We start from the raw sequence: 23314 nt of genomic DNA, 5'->3' as shown, positions 1-23314 counted from the left end.
GTGTGTCACTTACTCCCTTCGTTCCAAATTACTATTGTTTTAACTTTTCTAGGTGCATAGCATTTGCTATGTATCTAGACATGCTGTATATCTAGATGCATACCAAAAGTTATGGACCTAGAGGGAGTATATAGGTATGCTGGATGGCTAATTGACCTATGAGGCAGGAGGAAGGGAGGGGATGGCGCACTGGTGCGAGCTGACATTTACTTTGAGCTCGATGGCAAGGCCAACGGTCCACGATTAGGTGGGAAGGGGATCGGATAATGAAGAGAGATTTGATCTCGGCTGGTCTTTTTTTGCTAGGAGTAGAGAAAAATACCTCCGATGTGAGGTAGACAGACAAATGAAAAGTGAAGTATACAATGGGGTTCTTGTCTATTTGGGACAAGGATTATGGGTTTGCAATAAGAGTGGTGTTAGGGAACCTATACATCAGAGTGGGCCAACGCATGGGCTATGGGCCGTGGCGAGTTTGGACTTGCCTAGACAACATCTACAAGAAGGAAATGATAGCACAGAAGAAGGCATCGATGATTATTCAGAAACGCCGACGGGCTTATCTTCTCATTCTTCTGTTCTTCCTCCTCTACCACTCTCTCTCTTGTACCCAGAACTAAGCTTCTAGTATCTTCTAGAACCTTCTAGCATCTCCCTTCTATCTTCTATCCCCCTGCTTGCTGCCTATCCCGAACTCTGTCCCTCTATGATTGCGTTGGATCAAGTTATCAGTGCTTCCCTGTGCATGTTCATGGTGGTGGTCAAGTGAGTTGCTAACAAGTGGATATTGTAGAGAACTCAGGCGTGCCCTTTTCTTCTCAAGAAATAATGAAATGCCTCTTTGGATGTTTTCTAGGATGATGCATAGGCATTGATGTGTACTAATCGGCTATTATAAAGAAGGGGAAGAGTAGGCAAACCGATCGAGCCGACAACAATTGTAGTACGACTGTACGAGGAAGCAAGATTGCATGGTTCTCATAAGGAAATTCACATGTTTTTGGACATTGATGAAGGGAGTTTTTCTTTCATTGTGAGAATCGATTTTTTTTGTTTATAAAGTTCCTGCAAATTTTGCAAAGTACCGGTGCATACTGAAGTCCGAATCATCGTTCCAGTTTCTGAATGCATCCAGCGGCTCGCATACGGCAATCGCCAGAGCATCGGATCCAAATCGAGCGGCCAGATTTGTTGGTCCCACACTATGACAGCTACTCAATCGCCCGTCCCGTCCAAACCAGATTCGCCGCCGGCCCGCCGCTCCCGCTCCACCAGCGGCCGCCGGCGGGGCCGCAACTCGCCTGCGCTCCGGGATGGAGACGCACGGCACGTGCACTGGCTCCACTCGGCGACGCGCAGTGCCGAAGGATCGCGGAATGGAATGAAGCGGCGGTTCCCCTCAATGCCACGGGGTACAGTCGATGGCGGCGACTGGGCGTTCGCTGCTCCTGCAGTCCTGCTGCCGACGCCGGCGCGTGCGCAACGTCAAAAGCTTCGAGCCTGCGAGGTAGAACTGCGTCTTTTTTTTAAATTCTAGAGTGCATTTTGAATCCCCTTGTTGCTGTATGATTTTTTTTTGGAGATTGTGATAATGTGGTGGATTCGCAAACTGAAGATTTAACAAAGAGTACTCTTTAACAAATAATAGTGCTTAAGAACCACCAAATCTTTATAGGTACATGTACATTTCTAGCTAGGTTATGTGCTAATAATGCTAGCTTTACTGCAGTAGCAGCTCGGCACTGCGGCATCTAGTCTAGAGAATTGTTTTAGGTGTCCCTTTATGCACTCTGAGTTGATTTGAGAACCTCAGTTTACTTTATAAGTATATAATACAAGATATTTCTGGTCAGTATATCAACTATCAAAATTGGCGGCAATAAGCACAATGTACAGACAATGATTAAAAAGTACTAGTTTCTAGAAAAAGGTTTAATAATTGCACATGGGACTATAGGATTCAATTGAATGAAACTACTAGGGTTAATAAGATCACAATGCTCAAAGCATCATACAGTCAGTAAAGCTACCGCCTCTGAAGGAGAACTAGGTTCTCAGTGTGATCATCATATACCAATTTTGCAATCAGGAAGCATGCCAGCAATGCAAGAGCAGCAAGTCCTCCGGAAACAAATCCAAAGATAATTGCACGATGCAACTTGTGTTCTCGTGAGATGGAGTATTGGTGTCTTGATGCGGAGATGCAGTGGACGCTGAGTACAGTGCCACACAGATTAGGATTCCCACCGTAGCTAGAATTGGTAAATGTATCGAACTGTGCTCCAGTTGGAATTGGCCCTTCCAGTTCATTATTAGACACAATGAACCAAGAAAGGAAGTGTAGGTCACTCAATGCGGATGGGAGTTCACCTGTGAGCTGGTTGTTTGACAGGTCTAGCGCTTGCAGGCTTGTGAGGTTGCTGATTTGCCATGGTATTTTTCCAGATAAGCTGTTGGAGCTGAAATTGAGGACAAGGAGCATTTTCAGATGACCAATCTCTCGGGGAATGATGCCTGTGAATCTATTGTTGCATAGATTTAATGCACTGGGGAAAGCATTGAGCACACGGTATTGACGTGATTGTGTCCAATATACAGGTAACTCAAGGAGCTTTGGGTCCAACTTGGCAGCATTCTTCTCTGATTGTAGCATTGGCATCTCCATCAATGTGGTTGGGATATCCCCTGTTAGCTTGTTGCTTGATATGTCCAGGAAGAAGAGAAATTTCAGTCCATTAATCCAGGATGGTATTGATCCAGTAAGTTGATTAATTGATAGGTCTAGTATCTCCAACTTTGTGAGCTTTGATAGCCAAACAGGGATTTTCCCTACTAATGGGCATGCATCTATGGTCAGAACCTGAAGATTCTCAAAACCATCAATTGCTTCATCTTGCGGTATGATTTCACCTTTGAAGTTGGTTCCAATGAGCAGGGAGGTGAGATTCTTGCAGCTCTTGAGCTTCTGAAGTGCATCTGTGATATTTGTAAATGAGTTATTGGCAATTGAAAGGAAGGACAGCGACCTGAGATTGCCTATTCTTGGTGAGAATTGCCCAAAAAAATTATTGTAGGCCAGCCGCAATGCAATTAGATTGCTACATGCATAGATGCTTTCTGGAATTGTACCAGTGAATTTGTTGATTGAAAAATCTGCAATTCTCAGATCCAACTGGGCAAAGTTAACTGTGCTAAGATCTCCCCTAAAACTGTTATTTCTGAGGGTGATGTACTTGAGCCTTGTGCAGTTACCTAGGGCCAATGGTAGCTCTCCAGACATCAGGTTGTTGTCTAAGTGGAGCTCTTCCAATCTTCTCAGCTGCCCAATAGAATCTGGCATATTGCCACGGAGCCCATTTGATCCAAGATCAAGGATGATCAGATTGGCGAGCTTGACTAGGTTGGATGCATCAAGAATCCCTTGCAAGTCATTGTTTGGAAAAGAGAGCTGCTCCAATGAGGTAGCATTGAAAAGTTCATGAGGTAGAACCCCTGTAAGGGTGTTTTGACCAGCCTTGAGTACTTTTAACATGGAGCAATTGCCAAACTCTGAGGAAATAGTACCACTGAATTCATTTAAACAAATGTCAAGCATGGCAAATGATGGGGCGTTGTTGCAAATAGAAGATGGCATCGGTCCCATAAGACTATTGTTGCTTGCATTAAGAGCAACCAGATTCTTCATCACTTCCAGTGTTGTGGATGGCAACTGCCCTGTAAAGAAGTTGCTCGAGATATTCAGTACCTGGAGAGGAAGGCCAGGATTTGAGGATCTCTGCTCTAGCAGAGGACCAGATAGGTGGTTGAAGCTGACATCCAGGATGATTATACTGCTGGAGAACAACAAAGTTGCTGGTAGACTGCCGTAGAGTGAATTGCGGGAGAGGTTGAGGTGCAGCAGTCCGGTGAGATTGCCAAGAGACGGTGAGATCTTCCCTTGGAGGCCTTTAGAAGCAAGCATGATCTCCGTGACAACGCTGTTGGTGCACGTGATTCCATCCCACTGGCAGCAGTCTGTGCCATTAATCCATGAGTTGTTGAGGCCGCCATTGCCCTCCAACGAGAGTCCATCTCGGAAGTCAATGAGGGAGCTCTTCTCTTGCTCTGTGCAGGAGCTGACGAAGGAGGCCGTGGAGAGCAGGAGGACGAAGGCAAGGCCAAAGGAAGGCACGGGTAGTTTTGAGGAGCTGCTGCTGCAGCATGGCAAATTCAGTGGCCGCATGATTCTCTCATGAAACTCCCTGATGCAGAGACGCTGGGAGTGTTCGGCTGGACTTATAAGCCGGCTGAAAAGCTGAAACGGCTGATTTGTAGTGAGAAAAAAATACTGTTCGGTGGCTGATAAGCTGACTGATAAGTTGAAGCGAACAGACTGGCTCAATTTGGGGTCTGACTAGCTAAAGAACAGAGGTTCTTTCTACGACAGCATGGGGGAAGAAGAAGCTGTTTGTTCTTTCTGTGCTGTTGATCTTTCCTCGTCTTGTCCCCTCTGAGGAAAATACACGTTTGCCACCAGCATTTTTTTTCAATAGGCTCCAGAGTGGAAAAAAAAATAAAAGGAAATACTTTTCTTGCCCACTTCACATGTTTGACGTTTTGCTTCGGTAGCTACAACTCTACGTGCAAAAGTCCAACTTTCGTGTACAAAGCCTTAGTTGGTTATCCGTCCCCAGGTCGTCATCAAACTTTGGAAGTTGCCACTGAATATCTTTTCTAAGCCCAGGTTGGTGTTGAATATCGCACCATGCTGAGATAATTTATAGCTGCATATATTCATGCATATCTTCTGAATAGATGATAGGACTCTTTGAAAGTAATATGGCTCGGGAATAATAGATGTATTGATGCAAAGCACCGGGGTTACATATATAGGCTAGGGTCTCCAGGGTTTATAGAAACACCACCAACCACTGGTCTTCATGCCATGCTGGTTCCGCATAGGAGAAACCGGCACGGCGCCTCGAGGCAGCAGGGGCGGAGGCACGGACACAGGAGGAGCCTGGGCCACGGGCGCAGGCGCGGGCACAAGGGGCACCGGGGCAGGCGCTGGAGATGTGGGCGCAGGAGGCGGCGCCACGGGCTCAGGACGGCGGCGAGTGTAGTGGCAGGGCAGGGGCGCCACCAGTGGGTCGGCAGGTGCTAGAGGGCTGGCGGCTGGTGACCAGGCCGCCAGTTGGCCGACGGAGGCCGGTGAGGGGTCGGCAGCAGGACCGGCGGCGCCACCTCCTGGTCGGCTATGGCCGGTAGGCATCCAGAGGGCTCCAGCACCACCAGAGGGCCAGCAAGGGCCGGCGGATGGCTAGCAGCCGGTGAGGCACAGGCCGCACGTGGCTGTGCTGTGTGTGTGTGGGGGGGGGGGGCATCGGGAGGTCCAGCAGGTAGAAGACACTATGGTGGTCCTATGGGGGCCAACATAGGATTAGTGAACTCATCCATAAAACTAAAATCAGCCGCCGATGGAGAAGGCGATTGCCCCGCAAAAGAAAAAGCTGTCTCATCAAAGATGACATGACGAGAGATGATGACACGGTTGGACATGAGGTCAAGGCTGCGGTATCCTTTGTGGTGGGGAGAGTAACCAAGGAAGACACAGAGGGTGGACCTAGGGGCGAGTTTGTGGCTAGCCGTGGCAGACAGGTTCGGGTAGCAGGAGCACCCAAAGACGCGCAAGTGCTCGTAGGATGGCAGTTTCCGTGAAGTGTGTTGGGGATCGTCCAAAAAGATGGTCACCCTCGAAGTCGTTACATTTAGCATGTTCAACTTAGCCCCACAAAATAAGCAGCTTCGGGCGAGGGTCCCTAACCTCGGGGGATCAATCTGGCGTGAAAAGTAGTTCTAGCCTCGTGACACTACTAAGAGTCTTGTCTCGAAGCCAAGAGGTAATCACTGATCGCTAGACAATAACTAAGTTTGACCTCGAGCGCTCGAAGCTAACCCCGAGCACCAAGTTGTTTACTGTCTTATGCAGGGTCGTTGAAACAAGTTAAGGATCAGGGTGCGAGGTTAGCGCCTCTCTGGTGTGAAGCTAGGACGGTCTCGAGGATCGAGGCTAAAACAGCTTCGGGTGCAAGGTCAGAAGCACAAAGGTGTTGGAAACATGAAGGCGTGATTCTCGGAATTGTCTGAGAGCGCGATTCACGGGGCTGATTGAAGGCGTGAGAATCGTGACTCGCTGGAGGAGACCAAGTCGTACAAGTAGTCTCCAAAAGATCTTCGTGTATAGCATATTCTAGGAATGTAGTGGTTGAGTAAGGGTAATTGTGGAATGTAAAGTGTCCTCCGAGACACTATAAAAGAGGAGCCCTACCCCGATGTAAACGAATGCTTATTTTCTCGAGTTGAACCACGAGTGCTTCCCAACTTTGTTGCGTCTAAGTCTCCCTGAGATTTGTTTCCTAACATTGGCGCCCACCGTGTTCTGAGCCACTAAGTAACCCATGATGCCACCTCAGAAGAAGAAGAGAACCACCAAAGACGAGGTAGGGCAAGAAAGTCAGCTTGTCTCGGTCGAGCAAGTTAACACTAATAAGGTAGAAAAGCTAAAAAGAATTGAGGCTAATCTAAGAACAAGATCACATAAAGGGAGAGTTGAGGCGGGGACCTCGAGCCAAACACCGCAGCAAACAAACACGCACGATGAGCCCCTTAGTGAAACAGAAGAAGAGCTAGCCTCGGCACTCAAATAGCTAGAGGCGTTAAAGAAAGGAAAAGTGAAATTTGCTGAAGAGCTCCAGGTACAAAGACTAGCAGGCAACAAGCTGGCAAAACTAAACAAGGCCAAAAGGCAACTAGTGAAGTTGCAACAAGAGTTGAACGAGTTGCAATACTTGCACAACACACCACAACAGCCACCGCAGCCACCACTTCAAACCTTCAGCACCAATGATACACCCATCATATACCCAAATCCTAGCCTCATTGGACACAACACCCCAGTGGCAACGAGCGCATACACAACTATCGACAAAAGTTCCCAACTGTCCTTAGGCTTGCAAACAACCACATGGCCCGCAACCTACAAAGTAGTCGCACTACCAAAGTTCAATGGCCAAATAGATCCTCGCCAGTTCCTCATGAGTTATGAAACAGCCATAGCCTTGGCAGGGGGAGATGATGTGGTATTGGCAAAGTCATTCATCATAGCGTGCGAGAGTGCAGCACTAAATTGGTACTCCTCCCACCGCAGTCTATATGCAGTTGGGTCGATCTTAAAGCTAAGCTGATACAAAATTTTCAAGGCTTTCATAGAGCCGTGACTGATGAGGGGGGCTTGTTCAATTGTGTGCAAAAAGGTAAAGAGCCTTTAGCAAGCTATGTAAGAAAATTTATCCAACTTAAATCGCAAACTCTAGATGTGGAGGATAGCGTGGCCATAGCAGCCTGCATCAAGGGGCTCAATCCAGGGCCAACAGCCTCGAAGCTATCAAGGAAAAAAGCCAAAAATAATGGAAGCCTTGTTCGCAGAGCTGGACAAATATTGTAGATCGGATGAAGACCATAGAAGGAGGGTGGTGAAGAGAAACCGCTAGATGTAAACCGAGAAAGACCGAAACTGGCAAGCCTCTCCCTACAACCACCAGCAACACCACCACTTGCACCCAACCCAACAAGTGCTGGCGATCGAGGGTAACCAACCCTTGCACCAAAACAAAAACCGAAACCGAAATCGAAACCACCAATATCAACCAAACTTTGGCAACGGCCAGAGGGGCGACCATGCTGGAAGAGGAAGAGACCAAGGCAGAGGGCCTCTGAGGCCAAGTAACCAAAATAATCAACAAAGCCCCTTTTACTGCACGTTTCATGGCAAACAGCTTGACCATGCAACTGATTTTTACCTTGAGGCGCTAAAGACTCTTGAATGGCCGAAGAAAAGAAGGCAGCCTGTGCACCCAAAACCATCCACCATACCACCTTCTGGTCACAACCACCGTACTACCCAAATCCCAGCCTCGCAACTTTCTAGCCCGCCATGGCGTGGCAACATTCACCGCAATTTCGCCCTCAAACCTAATTAACCTCGCAAGCTCCAAACTTCGCGCCTTCCCAACCTCTCCAAGAGATACCCTTACCACCACCAAATCTACCCAATGAAACTCCAAAAGCTGAGCCTAACCCACAAAACAACAATGCCAAAGCTTTACCTACATACGACATGATAATGCCAATCTCAGGGGGGGTCCTTGCAATTCTAACGTCACGAGGACAGCTCAAATGCTCTACCAACCTATGGCATGATAATGCCAATCGCCGGAGGGTCTTCTCTCGAGTTTGAAAATAAAAGGCAAAAAAGAGATTATTTTAGGCAGGTGAACACAATCATACTTGATGGCCCCCTAGCTAAGCCAGAGTGGGCACACATGCCAATTTCTTTCACAGAAGAAGACTTCAAATTGAAAACAACCTCGCATAATGATGCGATAGTGATTGAGGCCATCATTGCTGGCTGGAAGATACGGAAGGTCCTAGTGGACAATGGCAGATATCATCTTCGCAAACACCTTTAGGGAGATGAAAATTGACCCACACTTGCTCGAGCTAGTAGAAGTCCCACTACTTGGCTTCGGAGGGAGGCTAGTTAAAGCAATAGCACTACCAGTTTTATTTGAAAACCTCGATAATGCAAGAACAGATCGCATAACATTCGATGTTGTTGAAATGTACAACCCCTACTTTGCCATCCTCGGGAGAGGGTTCATCAAGTTCGATGCAGCAATCAGGCAGCTGTTTTTATGTATGAAAATTCCGGCCTTGAAAGGAGTCATCACAGTCTATGGCGACCAACAAACCGCCAGGAATATAGAAAAGGGTGTAACCCCAGGAGAAAAGAATGTCCACCACCTAACAACCCCTAACGAGGATGAAGAGCAGGAAAAGAAAAAACCATATGTTGAGCCCAAGAGGGACAAAGGGAAGATAAAAATAAGCGCAAATGGCGAAGCAAAAAGAGTCCTCTTAGATGACTATGTCGTGGACAGATATGTCACGATAGGGGCTAACCTCGAGCTCGAGGAAGAGAAGGAGTTAATTGATTTCCTAAAAAAACCAAAGATATTTTCGCCTGGTCCGCAAGTGACCTCCAAGGGGTTGACAGAGAGATAATCAAGCATGGCCTCGACATAAAGCCTGGTGCGAAGCCAAAAAAGCAAAAGCTCGGAAAAATGTTAGATGAAAAAGCTCAAGCAGTGAAGGTCGAGGTTGAAAGGTCCTCGAGGCTAATGTCATATGACTGATCATCTACCCAGAATGGCTGGCCAACATTGTACCAATCAAAAAGAAGAATGGCAGGTGCAGAATGTGCATAGACTTCACTGACCTAAACAAGGCTTGCCTGAAAGATGACTACCCGTTGGAAAGAGCAGATAAGGTGGTGGACGACACTGCAAGTAACAAAATGTTATCGTTGTTGGATTTATTCTCGGGTTACCACCAGATTAGAATAAAAAAAGAAGATGAGGGAAAAATGCGATCCTTAACACCTTTCGGAACCTTTTGCTTCGTAAAGATGCCAAAGGGTCTAAAAAATGCAGGGCAAACCTTCTCAAGAATGATAGCAATCTTCCTATCCAAACAGCTTCGCAGAAATATCCTAGCTTATGTCGTCAATATAATCGTGAAAAGTGATAAGAGGAAAGATCACATTCTCAACCTCGCGGAAACTTTTGCTAACTTAAGAGCAGCAAAACTAAAGCTCAACCTAGAGAAATGTGTGTTTGGGGTTCAACGAGGCAAGGTTCTAGGGTGCCTAGTCTCAATGAAGGGCATCCAGGCACTAATTGATATGAGGGAGCCAGTCTCGGTGAAGGATGTCCAGAGGCTGATGGGAAGAATTGCTGCCCTTAACAGGTTTATTCCAAGAGCCGCGAAATGAAGCTTACCATTCTTCCAACTCCTAAGAAACTCTAAAAAGTTTGAGTGGGGGGAGCAGCAAAGTGAGGCCTTCCAACAGCTCAAAGACTACTTGACAAACATGACCAAGTGTGCCCACCAGAACCAAATCACCTCTCTTGCTATATGTGTCAGCTTCGAACTCAGCTGTCAGCGCCGCCCTGATTCAAGAAAAAAATCGATGGCAAGCTGAAACAGATCCCAGTCTATTTCGCATTGGAAGCACTATCAGGTTCAAGGCTGTTCTATTCGGAGCTAGAGAAAATCGCATATGCAGTGGTTATGGCAGCGTGCAAGCTGCGACATTATTTTGAGGGCCACAGAATCGTGGCAGTCACAAGCCAACCTCTACAAGATCTCTTTACAAATAGAGAAGCTTCGGGGAGGATCACTAAATGGGCATCAGAGTTGTCAGAATATGTTGTGGACTTCGAGAGAAGAAGTGCCATAAAATCATAAGTCCTGGCGGATTTCATGCAGACTGGACGTCTCCATGTGCTAGCCAAGACGAGGTTGAGACTCCATAGGTTATACACTGTGACGATGCTTGGTGTGACAGAGGGGCTGAAGTCTCGGCTATTGTAACTTTGGCATCGGGCGTCAAGATGAGATATGCTATGAGGCTCAGCTTCACAAATGATGCGAAGTCTACAAACAACACCACAGAATACGAAGCACTGCTCATGGGGCTAAGGAAAATGGAGGCCCTAGGTCAACAAGTGTTCATAATAAAGACAGACTCTAAAGTAATTAAAGAGTACATAGAAAAGGATAGCGAGGCTAGAGAGCCGGAGCTAGTCAAGTATCTTGCAGCAGTAAAAGCAATGGAAAAGCATTTCAAGGGTTTCATTGTACAACACATCCCGAGGGCGGAGAATGATGAGGCAGGCGCACTTGCAAAAGTAGTAGCACAAAGTCAGCCCATGCCCCCCCCCCGACGTGTTCTATGAAATCATTCACACACCATCGACAAAAGTGCCAGCCTCAAAGACAATAAACGCAATTGAAAGCTTTGATTGGAGAGCCCAAATTATGGCTTACATGAGAGGTTACTTCAAGCCTTACGACGAGGTTGAGCTAGGTAGACTAAAATAAAAGGCCAGGGGCTACACGATAATTGATGGAGAATTATACAAGTTAGGGATATCAACCTCTTGGCTTCGGTGCATAGACACAAAAAGCGGGAATGAGCTACCAACTGGAATTCACAAAGGTTTTTGCGGGTCGCACATCGGATCCAAAGCCTTGGTAAGTAAAGCACTAAGGCAGGGATTCTATTAGCCCAGTGCAATTCATGACGCACAAAGCCTCGTACGACGCTGCGAAGCCTGTCAAAAGACAGCAAACCAACAGAATGCACCCTCGCTGCCAATACAACTCATCCCACCAACCTGGCCTCTACAAAGATGGGGTATGGACCTAGTAGGCCCGCTCCTAACAGCTCAAGGCAATTGCAAGTTTGTTGTAGTAGCAGTTGACTACTTTACGAAATGGATCAAGGCTAAGCCGTTGGCGAATATAACCTCGAGCTCAGTCCAAAAATTCTTTTGACAGAACATCATCTGCAGATTCGGAGTACCTAGGGAACTAACTGTGGGCAACGACAAGCAATTTGACTGCTATGATTTCAAGGAGTTTTGGACCAGCATCGGTACAAAGGTGAAGGTTGCCTTAGTATATCATCCCCAATCAAACGGGGCAGTGGAAAGAGCAAATGGATTGATCTTCTCAGCCATCAAGAAATGTCTCTTTGATCAAAAGAAAGAAAAGTGGGTGGATGAGCTCCCGAAGGTAATCTGGTCCCACAACACCATAGCATCTCGAGCAATAGGCTTCACACCCTTTCGACTGCTATTTGGCTCCGAGGCAATGACACCAGAGGAAATAAAAAAAATAGTTCGAGAGTGTTGCAGACCGAGGTTAACCCAAATGATATAAAAATTGAAAAAGATACGATAGAGCTTGAGATATTGCAACCTGCAGAAAACATCGATAAGTACCAGTAAGAAACGAGGAAGTGGAGAAACAAAAAAGTGGTGCACAAGGAAATCAAAGTGGGAAGGGAAACTACAGGAAGCTTGGAAAGGGCCATACATTGTCACACGAAGTAATAGGCCAGGGTCTTTTCATCTTGCGGACCAGTTTGGCACGGAGCTGCCACACTCATGGAATGTCGATAGCTTGCATAAGTACTACCCTTCACATTTTGTTCAACGCTACCCTCGGCTTGTGAAGTTATAAACAATGTCGAGGGTAATGAGTTTACTTGCTAGGGGGGCTCCTTTCTGGAGGCAAGGTTTTTAACGAGGCAGATCCTTGTAAAATTTCCATTATTCAATTAAATCAAGTTCCCCCCTATGATCTTTGTCTCAGATGCAACAACAAGTTGCCTAACCTCGTGTTTCTGCGCGATGAAAACTTGCATTTCTGCGCAAGAGTCTCAGATGCAACAACAAGTTGCCTAACCTCGCGTTTTTGCGTGATGAAAACTTGCGTTTCTGTGCAAGAGTCTCAGATGCAACAATAAGTTGCCTCACCTTGCGTTTTCGCATGATGAAAAAACTTATGTATCTGCGCAAGTCTCGAAGCAACAACAAGTTGCATAACCTCGCGTTTCTGCGCGATGAAAACTTGCGTTTCTGCGCAAGATATGTTAAAGCAGCAATAAGCTGCATAGCCTAGCATTGAATGCGCACTATATGCGCAGAAACTTATATTTTCACTCAAGGATCACGATGATTAGGCCCGAACTTGCAAGTTAGAAAATAGAGAGGCGGCAATAAGCAGCCAAAAGACTGTGATAACACTCAGACTAAGCTATGCTCAATCTAAACCCCCTCCATGCAAAAGGACAAAAGAGGGGGGGTTGACGTTTTTCGACTGGAAAAATTCATTTTGTCCTTTTGCACAAAGGCTTTAGCCTCGGCCAAAACTCTCACAGCAGGGTTGGAAGGGTGACATTTTTTTGAAAAGGCATCCTCGCTCCCTAATTTCTTAGATCCTAGCCTCGGTCCCAACTATGATTTGCCATCGCGCAGCCATCCAAAGAAAAAGATGGTAGCTCACTTCTAACTTTCCAAAAGCACATGCTAAGCCACAAATAAACCTCGTAGTGTAAGCCACGAAGTCAGTAAAACCGACCCAAATTTGTAACCTCGTAAAATTTCATGGTTGAAGCAACTAAGGGTTGCGATATCAAACAAACCATCGTTGCATTTTTAAGTCAACAAAACTCAAAAACAAGTTTTCCGTTGACTTATCTTGTAGATTATCAAGATTCACCTAACCTCGTTCACACAAAAAGATGAGAAGGGTGAGGGTGACATTTTTTCAAAAAAAAGTAAAGCTTGCTACTCTTGTCTTTCGCTATCTATTCTCGAAAACAAGACTTCCGGCAGCAATATCTAAACTCAGTCTCTTTCGCAAAAAAGAATGAGGGGGGGGGGGGTTTGATGTTTTTTGGTGAACAAAAATCGTTTTCATCCTCTTTCCGTGAGAAAACAACCTCGAGTAAGACCTGCGAGCATTGGGCAAGCAGGGTGACATTTTTCAAAAAAGCACTTGTCATTCCTTTGTTCTCGGAACTTCTTCTTCATCGATTAAGCTCAAAAAATGAACGCATAAAGTCAACCAAAGCCTACGCATAAAGAAACTAGGGCGGTTGACGTTTTTCAAAAAGAAAGAACAACACTCGCTCCTTTATGCTACGGTTTCATTGCTAGGCGAGTGAAATCACTCAAACATAAAAACGTTGAGACAAAAAAAATCCGCGAGGGTACAAACGCTAAAGGTACCCAACCTCGAGCACTTAAGTTCTAGCCGAGCAACAAATATTTACAATCTGGCCCGCAAAAGCAGCCCACCAAGTATCGAATGTATCACAACGTCCCAAACCACATACACAAATTCCTAGCTAGCCTCGACAGTCACTGCCCTCCTTGATCAGCACCATCGTTCCCGCTCCCACCTTTGCCTTTTGCTTCCTTCGCCTTGGTCTGCAGACATATGAAGAACAACATCAGGTGATAATTAAGGAAAAAAACACAAGCCAAAGAAATACAAAATTATGTGAACTCTGACCTATGCAAGCCGCTCTTGGGCAACTAGCCTCGTGTATTCCCGCTCGGAGGTATCCCAAAGCTGTTTGTAAAAATTCATCTTTGTGGCCCTCATGTTTTTTGACTTCTCCCTTGCGCCAAGTTCGGAGGCCGAGGGGAACTTGTGGGAGCGAGCCGCAAGCATCAAGAAATGAGAGCAGCTATTCTCTTCAAGAAGTTGGAACACGCTATCAAGGCAGAACGAAGCAGCAAAGTCGCTGATGCCGTTTATAACCTCGGGCAGGCATTTGTACTCCTCATCCATCCAATCGAACATTTCCTTAGCACCTTCACCACTTGGAAATGGAAGAGGCTCTGCACCAAACTCCGCAAGAGCAGCTTTGTATCCTTCATAAATCTCGGCAAATCTTTTCTTAAGATTCCGCTCTGCTTCCTCCATGAGGTCTTCTGCTCCCGGAGCTTTTTGCTGAGGATATGAATGGCTTGTTCGTCTTTTTCTATGGTGTTTCAGAATTTCTCCAAAACACCATGATTTTCCTCAGTGCTCTTTTCTAGCTTCTCAACTTGCTGGACGAGCTCGCTGCAAGTGTTCGTGAGCAACACATTGTTTCTTTTAAGATCAGAGTTAGACTCCGAAAGCGCATCCTTTAAACCACATAAAATCTTATTTTCTTCTTCAAGCCTCGCAACTCTAGCCTCGAGTTGCATCATCTTTGTGCTCTCGGCAAGCATGTTCTTCTCCTTCACCGCCAGCTTGTTCATAGCGACTTTGCCTAGAATAACAGACTGCAAAATGAAACACCAAAATGAAAAATTAAGATAACAACAAAAATGATAAGAAACAAAATAGCAAGCGTTGAAAAAAGTACCTTATACCCGTGGGTGGCTAACACCTAGCTAAGTCGTTGGGCTCAAAACGCATAAGTAATTTTTCATACTCTGTCAAAAAAATGGGCATGTCAGAAAATAGCAAAGCAAAAATTAAGTACGAACAAAACTGAGCTAAGGACCGAGCACTTACTCTCGGGATTAAAAGCTTTGTCCTCATAATCGTCCTCAGCAGGAGCCTTGGACTTCCCAGAACCTCTCTAGCCTTCTTTCCATCAACCTCGCCGCCATCCCCCTCAGACCTCTTAAAAACCTCCCTGGCCGCTTTATCTACAGCACGCATCCTACCCTTAGTGCCCCACAACAAAGGAAAGTTGTAGGGGATGTCATCCTCACCTGACCTAGGCACGTGAATAGCCATTAGCTCCTCTCTAAGGTTGGTACCGAAGGCCTCGTTGTAACTTTCCAGGGACAGAGGTAGCTGAGAATCTGCCGCATAAGGTTTCACCTTGAGAATAAGAGGAGGTTCGTTGTATCCCTTTCCAGTAGCACCAATAATTTTTTTGCAACTCCATCAAGAATCTAGCAGAGGCACCACTAAAATAAAAAAAGCTCAGTCTAGGCAAACGTACAACAACATTTTTACTTGACTTCGCCGGCTCCGGGGCGGAGACCTCACTTTTCTTTTCCACGGAAGCCTCGGGGGGCACCTCCACTCTAGAAGTAGCCTCAGGGTGTGGAGGAGGTGCGACAACCTTAGTCTGAGCATCCTTTGGGGGAACACTGGTTTTGGGGTCCACGACAGGGACCAAGGATAAGTCAACATCCAGTAGAGCGTCATCATCCTCGCTAAAAGCCTTGGCAACACGGGACTTCTTGGCAAACTTCTTAACTTTCATGCCGGCAAGAGCGCCGGCAGCCTTGAGCTCGGACTTGGTCATGACCAGGTCAACTTTGGGCGCAGGAGGTGCAAAGGATTTTGCAGCTCCGCTCGAAGAACTTTGGCCAGGTTTTTCTTTCTTTTTCTGAGCCTCGAGGCTAGAAGTCTTTAGCTTCGCTTTCGCAGCCTCAAGCATGACGCTCGCTTGGGTATCGTCCTTCTTTGAAACCGCTGCCGCGGCCTTAGGAGCTGTGCCCTCGGCTTTCTTCTTTTTCCCTCTGCCACCGCTGCCAATCTGCTCCGAGCCTGTCGTGCCGGCCTCTCGCATCCGCTTCAAAACCTTACAAGGTTTCAGGCGAGGCGCAACCTCGAGTCCAAGTTCCTCAAAAACACGGTTAACCTGGAGCTCGTGCCCAACGATGCTCTGAGCGGACGAAAGCTCACTCTCAGTACATGGACCAATAATATCTATGGCGTGTCTCTCAACATCCTTTGCAAAGAGACCAGGGTTGGCACCCTCAGGCAGCTCTACTCCGAAACGAGGGTAAAGGAGCGGGCTAGTGCTCCACAAGACCTTCTTCGGCACAATCTCCAATGGACCTCACCCATTGGAAAGGGGCCAGATGTTAGCTGCTAAGAACTCTTCAACAAGATCCCACCCGGAGATTGACTTCGAGGCTAGGAAGAAAGCGTTCTCGCACTCCTTGACAACCTTGGACCTCTTAAATGCAGGGGTAGTAGAGATGTCCATAGGTCCCAAGGGAGCATAGAAAGGATAGAAAGATCGGCTGATACCAGACGCATCGGCCATGTCAACCTTAATATAGAACCAGTAGCTTAGCCAATCGTCGTCCCATCTATTCTTTTGTGCATAAGAAAGCTCAACCCTTGTGATTTTTTGCTTCTCATTTTTCCTTCGAGTCGCGAAGGTACAACACCCAACCTGCGTCTCGAAGGTACCTTCTTCATCCTCAAATGTAACTCTTTTCCGTTGGATGTGGAGTTCAAACAACCTCGCGAACCCATCAGCATCGATATGACCACCGAATGTACACTGGACCCAGTAGAACTTGGAAAGAGCAATAAAAGCGTTTGGAGTGAGATGGTGAAGCCTTGCCCTGTATCGGTCCAAGATCTTATGCAAATCCTTGTCGCACGGGAATCTCAATCTGGCATTGAAAAAATCCTTAAACACAATAGCCTTGCCTACCCTAGGCATCGACACGATTTCGCCACCAGGTGCCCTAGCAACACTCTCGAGGAAGTAACCCTTGTCGACGTAAAACTTTATCATGTTGTTGGAAACTAAGGACTTCCTGAACCGCATGGTGGGAATGTATACTTCCTTGCCTGGCATCAGCTCTAACGGATCGGCCTCGACGCCAAAAAGATCCTCCTCACTGTCAGCACCAGCCTCGGAATCACCACTACCCGCGGTACCCTCATCCCTGTAGGCCAAGTTCGCGGCATCCTTAACGGCCTTATCTAGATCTAGGTCTTTCTCAGCCTCGTTGCGAAGCCCATATTGCTCAGCAAACTCCTCTACTGTCATGGGCCTCGCAATTTGCATAATACGAGCCAGCTGTAAGGCAGCAAAGCATCATCTTAGAAATAAAAACAAAGCAAAAGCTCACACTAAAAGAAAGATGTGAATAACATCATACAACGCACGAATCTCAAAGCACAAAAGTAGCGAGCAAAGCAAGAGCGCAAAGGTCTAAGCCGTGAGGGTAAAAACGAAAGCGATCTGCACCCCCCCTTTTATAGGCGTGGTAAGAGGTGCGAAACGGCGCCTGAAACCTCGAGCCGAATACGAAGGGTCATCCAATAGGAAATCGACATGTAAGACTAAAAAGGTAACCGTTGGCTCGTTTCTAACCAACGCTCGAGGGTGATGTTTTTTGGGAGAAGATCCTTAAGTCGCGGGTTCGGTCATCGGTGTCGAGCCTCGCCCACGAGGGGCTACTGTTAGGGATTGCCTAAAAAGATGGTCACCCTCGAGGTCGTTACGTTTAGCGTGTTCAACTTAGCCCCACAAAAGAAGCAGCTTTGGGCTAGGGTCCCTAACCTCGGGGGATCAATCTGGCATGAAAAGTAGTTCTAGCCTCGTGATGCTGCTAAGAGTCTTGTCTCGAAGCAAAGAGGCAATCACTGATCGCTAGACAATAACTAAGCTTGACCTCAAGCGCTTGAAGCTAACCCCGAGCACCAAGTTGTTTACTGTCTTATGTAGGGTTGTTGAAACAAGTTAAGGATCAAGGCGCGAGGTTAGCGCCTCTCTGGTGCGAAGCTAGGATGGTCTTGAGGATCAAGGCTAAAATGGCTTCGGGTGCGAGGTCAGAAGCGCGAAGGCGTTGGAAACGTGAAAGCGTGATTTGTGGAAGTGTCTGAGAGCGTGATTCACGGGGCTAATTGAAGGTGTGAGAAGCGTGACTCGCCGGAGGAGACCAAGTCGTACAAGTAATCTCCAAAAGACCTTCGTGTATAGCATATTCTAGGAATGTAGTGGTTGAGTAAGGGTAATTGTGGAATGTAAAGTGTGCTCCGAGACACTATAAAAGGGGAGCCCTACCCCGATGTAAACGGATGCTTATTTTCTCGAGTTGAACCATGAGTGCTTCCCAACTTTGTTGTGTCTAAGTCTCCCTTAGATTTGTTTCCCAACAAAGTGCAAAGTGCGGTGTCACGAACTGTTGTCTTCGTAGGGAGGATGTTGAGGAGGCATGTGGCAGTGGCGAGGGTCTCAGCCCAGTAGGATGGCAGCATGCTGGCCTGGAACAGCAGGGAGCAGATAACATTGTTAGTGGTTCTAATGATGCGCTCAGCTTTACCGTTCTGGGAGGAGGTGTAGGGACAGTTAATGCGTAGGTGCATGCCATGTGTGGGGAAGAATGTGCGAGTGATGGAGTTGTCGAACTCGCGCCCGTTGTCGCACTGGACTGCCTTAATCTTAGCATCAAATTGAGTGGCTACATGAGCAAAGAAATTAGCCAAAGTAGAGAACGTGTCGAATTTCAACCGCAAGGGAAAAGTCCACAAGTGATGGGAACAATCATCCAGACTAACCAAGTAATATTTAAACCCAGAAATACTGACAGCTGGAGACGTCCACATGTCACAATGTATAAGATCAAAGTTGTGAACATCACGCGAAGTGGAGGCATGAAAAGGAAGCCGAACATGATGGCCTAACTAACACGCATGACCCAAAGAGGGGCTAACATCTTTATTACAAAAGGGAACCATGGAGGCAAGCTTGGATAGGGCCTCATGACCGGGATGACCGAGGCGCCGGTGCCACAGCGACAAGGAGGGATCGGCGACGAGCGCAGAGGCAGCAGGCTGACAAAGCGGGTAAAGGGGGCTGGAGCTATTGCACCTGGCGAGAACTCTCCGAGACTCCAGATCCTTTGCCGAACAACCAGAAGGGTCAAACTCAACTGATAAAGTTGTTGTTGGAAGTGAATTGGCACACAGAAATAAGATTCTTAATAAGTTGGGGTGAGACAAGCACATTACTAAGAAAAAAATGACTAGGAAGGTGCGCAGTGCCCGTGGCAGTGACTGGAAGTAACTAGCCATTACTGACAACAATGGAAGATGGAGAAGGATACCTAGGGCTGGAGGTCATGTGAGAGGTAGCACCTGTGTCGAAGTACCACTCATTCTGCTGAGGCTGTTGCAGACTCGTGGTGCTGAAGGATGAGGCCAGGGACTATTGATCCCCGAACGGAGCGGCAGAGTTGTAGACAGCCGGGTTGGACCATGGCAACATGGCCCGCTGCGCCTGCACCACCTGGACGTACTGAGCCTGTTGGAGGGCGAAGGCCTAGGCCTGGGCCTGGGCCTGGGCCTGTGCCTGGGCTAGGAGGGCATGCTGCTGCTGGCCGAGCTGGGGTAGGGGCACAAGAGGAGGCGGGGGTCTAGGCCACATCTGGATGGACCCCTTCCACGGGTTGCGTGGAGATGGCCAGGGTGCCGCCCCCTGTCCTGCCCCTCTGGCGCCGTTGGAAGGGCCGGCGGGTGAGGTGTCGCTAGAGGGCGCCTGAGAGCCACCGGTGGAGCCATTGCCGCCCCGCTTGCTGCGGCGGCTCTTGGACTTGGGGGGCTTGCTGGAGGCACCCTCGGAGAATGGGCCGCTAGAGGAAGGCGGGATGGGCGGGCGCTGCTCACTTAGTGTGCTTGGCTTGGTCCCGGCGAAGAGGGCGGTGGGACGGCGTAGAGGATCAGTGGGCCATGATGAGCTCCTCTATGAGCAGTTCGGAGCGGGCGGCCAGGAAGGTGGGGAAGGGCCGCTCGCGTCGAATGTGCTTCCCGATGTCGAGGAAGCGGTCATTGAGGCCGCGGATGACATTGAGGATGAGAGTGCGGTCGGAGACTGGCTTGCCCAAGTCGTCGAGCGCATCTGCCATGCTCTTGAAGCAACGACAGTAGTCGGCGATGGAGAAGTCACCCTGGACGAAGTTGCGGAACTGCACGTCGGCATAAAGGGCGCGGGTCTCTCGGTTGCCAAGGAATTGAGTTTCAATGGCAAGCCAGGAGGCACGGGCAGGCTTGTCACGTTCCATCATGATCTCGGAAAGGTCGGGGGAGACCGTGCCGTAAATCCAGGACTTGACGATGCAGTCCATGCGCGTCCAGTCCGGGAGAATCGTCGCTGGAGCGTCACGAAGAACATGGTCTTGGAGGGAATACTTGCCGATAGTGAGAAGGAACTGATCATGCTAGTGAGTGTAGTTACTCGAGGTGACATTGAGGACGATGGGTACGAAGCTCCGGATGTTCTGGACAGTGACAGCTTGGGCGTGGAGGTTGATGATGGCGGCGGCTTCATGGAACTGCAGGATGTCATCGAGGGGATGGTTGGAGACGTGGGACTTGGCGTCATTGTCATCCTCCGGGGTGGCGGCGTCGGCGTCCGGGTCGGGAAGGATGGCGGTAGCAGCCTGGCGCGCCGCAGTGGCGCGAGCGTGGGCGTCGCGCTCAGCTGCCGCGGCAGCCACCTCCTGTTCGGCCTGGAGGGCGCGCGCCAGGGCCTCCTCACACTCAGCCAGTCGTTGGGCGCGCAGTTGGGCAGCAGCAGCGTCAGCACCCTCCTGGTCAGCGACGGCGTCGGCACCCTCCTGGTTAGCGGCGGCGGCGGCGGATAAAGACCCGACCATGGGTGGCGCAGCCAAGGGTGGCGCGCGGGGTTTAGGGCAGCGGAAGGTGAATCGGGGCGGTAGCCCGGACTCATGATACCATGAAAGTAATATGGCTCGGGAAATAATAGATGTATTGATGCAAAGCACCGGGGTTACATATATAGGCTAGGGTCTCCAAGGTTTATGGAAACACCACCAATCAGGAGATCCTAGCCTAATATGATCACCTATCTAACCTAGGGGTGGCGCACGCCCAGTAATGAGCTGGTGCGGCCACCACCCAAGATCCTTAGGGCCGGCCTATACACAACTGTCTAACACTCGACAAGAAACCAAATCATGGTTTCAGCGACCTATTCTCACTTGAAAGTTTTTGCTGCATATTGTTTCACTATATAGTAGAACAAGAAAACCTTGAGAAGAAATCAATTGACCGTCAAAACCCCCGACCTAGGACAGTTTAAACTCAGAATTTCTTTTCAAAAAAGAAACTGCTCAATTTCTTTCCACATCCATTTCATTGTTCCCCTGACAGTTGTAAACCCTTTTCCGGAACGATTTCGCAGAACAGGAAAAAGGCGAAAGCAACGGCCGATCACTCTGAAGATTCGCGTCTCCTCGGGGCACTTCTGGAGGAAGTGGCAGGTGCATCGAGGAGCTCTACGCACTTATCTTGATCTACGTACCTAATCTTTCTGGCCTCATCGAGGAGCACTACGCACTTCTGGAGGTATATGGCTACTGTGTTTGCTTCATACTTTATTGACTACTAGTAGCAGTTGCACAACAATCTAGCACCACTTGCATATTGTGGTCCAATTAGATTCATCCCGTGTTCATCTCTACCTCTGGGGACTAGAGAAAAGTCGTCGAACCATCCCAATTAAATTAAGGTTTCACCTGATGATTATCAGCATCATGCAATTCACGGCACTTCGTTTCTACCGAGTACTAACCAGAGTACCAGACTACTCATAGTCTTTCATGATTTAATTTACAAAGAAATTTCCGTCTTGAGGACGGCACTGGTACTGTGAAACACCAATTTCACTGGTGGATTGCCATGGACAGAATCACAGAAATGTGGGAGAGGCTGAGTTTCTGTCCCAGTGAAATATGCAGAGCTCTAGGAGGGGGAACTTTGCTCCTGCTCTGTGCAGGAACTGGTGGACCAGGGGAAGGTGAGCAGAGGCAGAACAGCAAGGCCACAGGCACAGCACGTTGTGGTGAATTTTTGTTAGTCCTGCTGCACACAAAATTGAGAGGTGACATGGTTCCCAATATCTCATGTATCTGGACTGAGTAGTTCAGTGGTTGTGTAGATCTAAAGATCTCAACGGTCGCTTCAAAAAATAAAATTTCGCTTCAAAAGATCTCAACGGAAAGGAGAAGAAAAAAAACTATGCTTCGTAGTCTTAAGTCTACTACTGTAGAGTTCTATTTATATAAACTGGTTGTTACCTGGACTGCAAATAACAAAATCAGGAGAGCTACCACTAGGATTTGGCCAGAGCCGCGATCATAGCTACACTGGAATGTTATAACACTGAAGAGGAGTTGCTGGGCAAGTATGGTCAGTTAGAGCCGGTCAACATCTTACTATTACTAATTGAAAATTCTACGTGAAGCCACTTAGTATCCTAGGTGGACATTATAGAAAAAGAGAGAAATCCTAAAAATTCTCAAAAAAAAAAAATCAAAAACATCTAGCCATCAATTTGGTGGAGTCTATTCATCCCTGACAATAATAGTCCTTGGATCTATTATACTTTTTAACAAATTACTCACATTTACCATTATGAAAAATAGATTAAAGTAATCCCCAATTATTGTGTTGGAATTACCCACCTATGCCATAAAGTTAGCTCAAATATTAATTATATATCTCCATGCATGAACGTGAGAGCTCTGTTAATCTACATGGTTATGTAGCACCTCAGCGGCAAACCCTATAGTCACCGATAGGCGATTGGGTCCATTGCTCGCAGATGCCATGTGCCCATGCCTCTGTTGCGGCCTCGCCTCACCTATGATAGCATTAAAATCGCAACTCATCTCCTTCAAATAGTCGACTTGAGATGTTCAAGAGTGGGGAGTTCACGCAAGCAAGCATAAACAATGAAGTGTCCTGGTGATCAGGAGGAGGTACGAAACAAAGGTCAATCGGGGATGTGTAGAAGTAACCTATTGGGATCTTCATCAGGCAAGTACATCACGGCGCTGTAGGTAACCTGAGAGGCTGAGACCTATCACCGATCGGCAGCCCCGAACGATGGATTCGTCAGGCCAAAAAGGAGATCACAGAAGAAGGTTGGTGCCAAAATCAATCTCAGATTCATGTGACTGCAGCATCTGGCAGTCTAATGTTCTCATGATGAACAACTAACTCCTGCATCTAGATTCTGGGCAGCGGATCGGATCTGCATCATGACGGATTGCGCACTACTAGCTGCGGCCATGGACAAAATATGTGGAAGACAACCTTGAACAAACGATCCAATGGTAGTGGATGCACA

At 47.7% G+C, this 23314-nt stretch overlaps 1 protein-coding gene and 1 long non-coding RNA gene across 2 annotated transcripts; one reads left to right on the top strand and one right to left on the bottom strand.

The window, feature by feature from the left end:
* Positions 1 to 532: 532 nt before the first annotated feature.
* On the top strand, positions 533 to 22318 carry LOC117851231 (uncharacterized). The gene is made up of 4 exons (XR_004639502.2): positions 533 to 765; positions 857 to 1033; positions 1119 to 1507; positions 21365 to 22318. It is a non-coding gene; the product is annotated as an uncharacterized lncRNA (long non-coding RNA).
* LOC117851230 (tyrosine-sulfated glycopeptide receptor 1) lies at positions 1796 to 4504 on the bottom strand. Its single transcript, XM_034733010.2, has one exon. It carries the CDS (start codon positions 4220 to 4222, stop codon positions 2027 to 2029), a length of 2196 nt encoding a protein of 731 aa, XP_034588901.1. The 5' UTR covers positions 4223 to 4504; the 3' UTR covers positions 1796 to 2026.
* Positions 22319 to 23314: the final 996 nt, after the last annotated feature.

The sequence above is a fragment of the Setaria viridis genome, chromosome 4, assembly GCF_005286985.2.
Source record: "Setaria viridis chromosome 4, Setaria_viridis_v4.0, whole genome shotgun sequence".
Classification (NCBI taxonomy): Eukaryota; Viridiplantae; Streptophyta; class Magnoliopsida; order Poales; family Poaceae; genus Setaria; species Setaria viridis.
The sequence above is the reverse complement of the archived record's forward strand: the minus strand, read 5'-3'. Positions and strand labels throughout refer to the sequence as shown.

Coding starts and splice junctions, on each gene's coding strand:
- LOC117851230 (XM_034733010.2), bottom strand. CDS start 4,222: ATGCGGCCACTGAATTTGCCATGCTGCAGCAGCAGCTCCTCAAAACTA.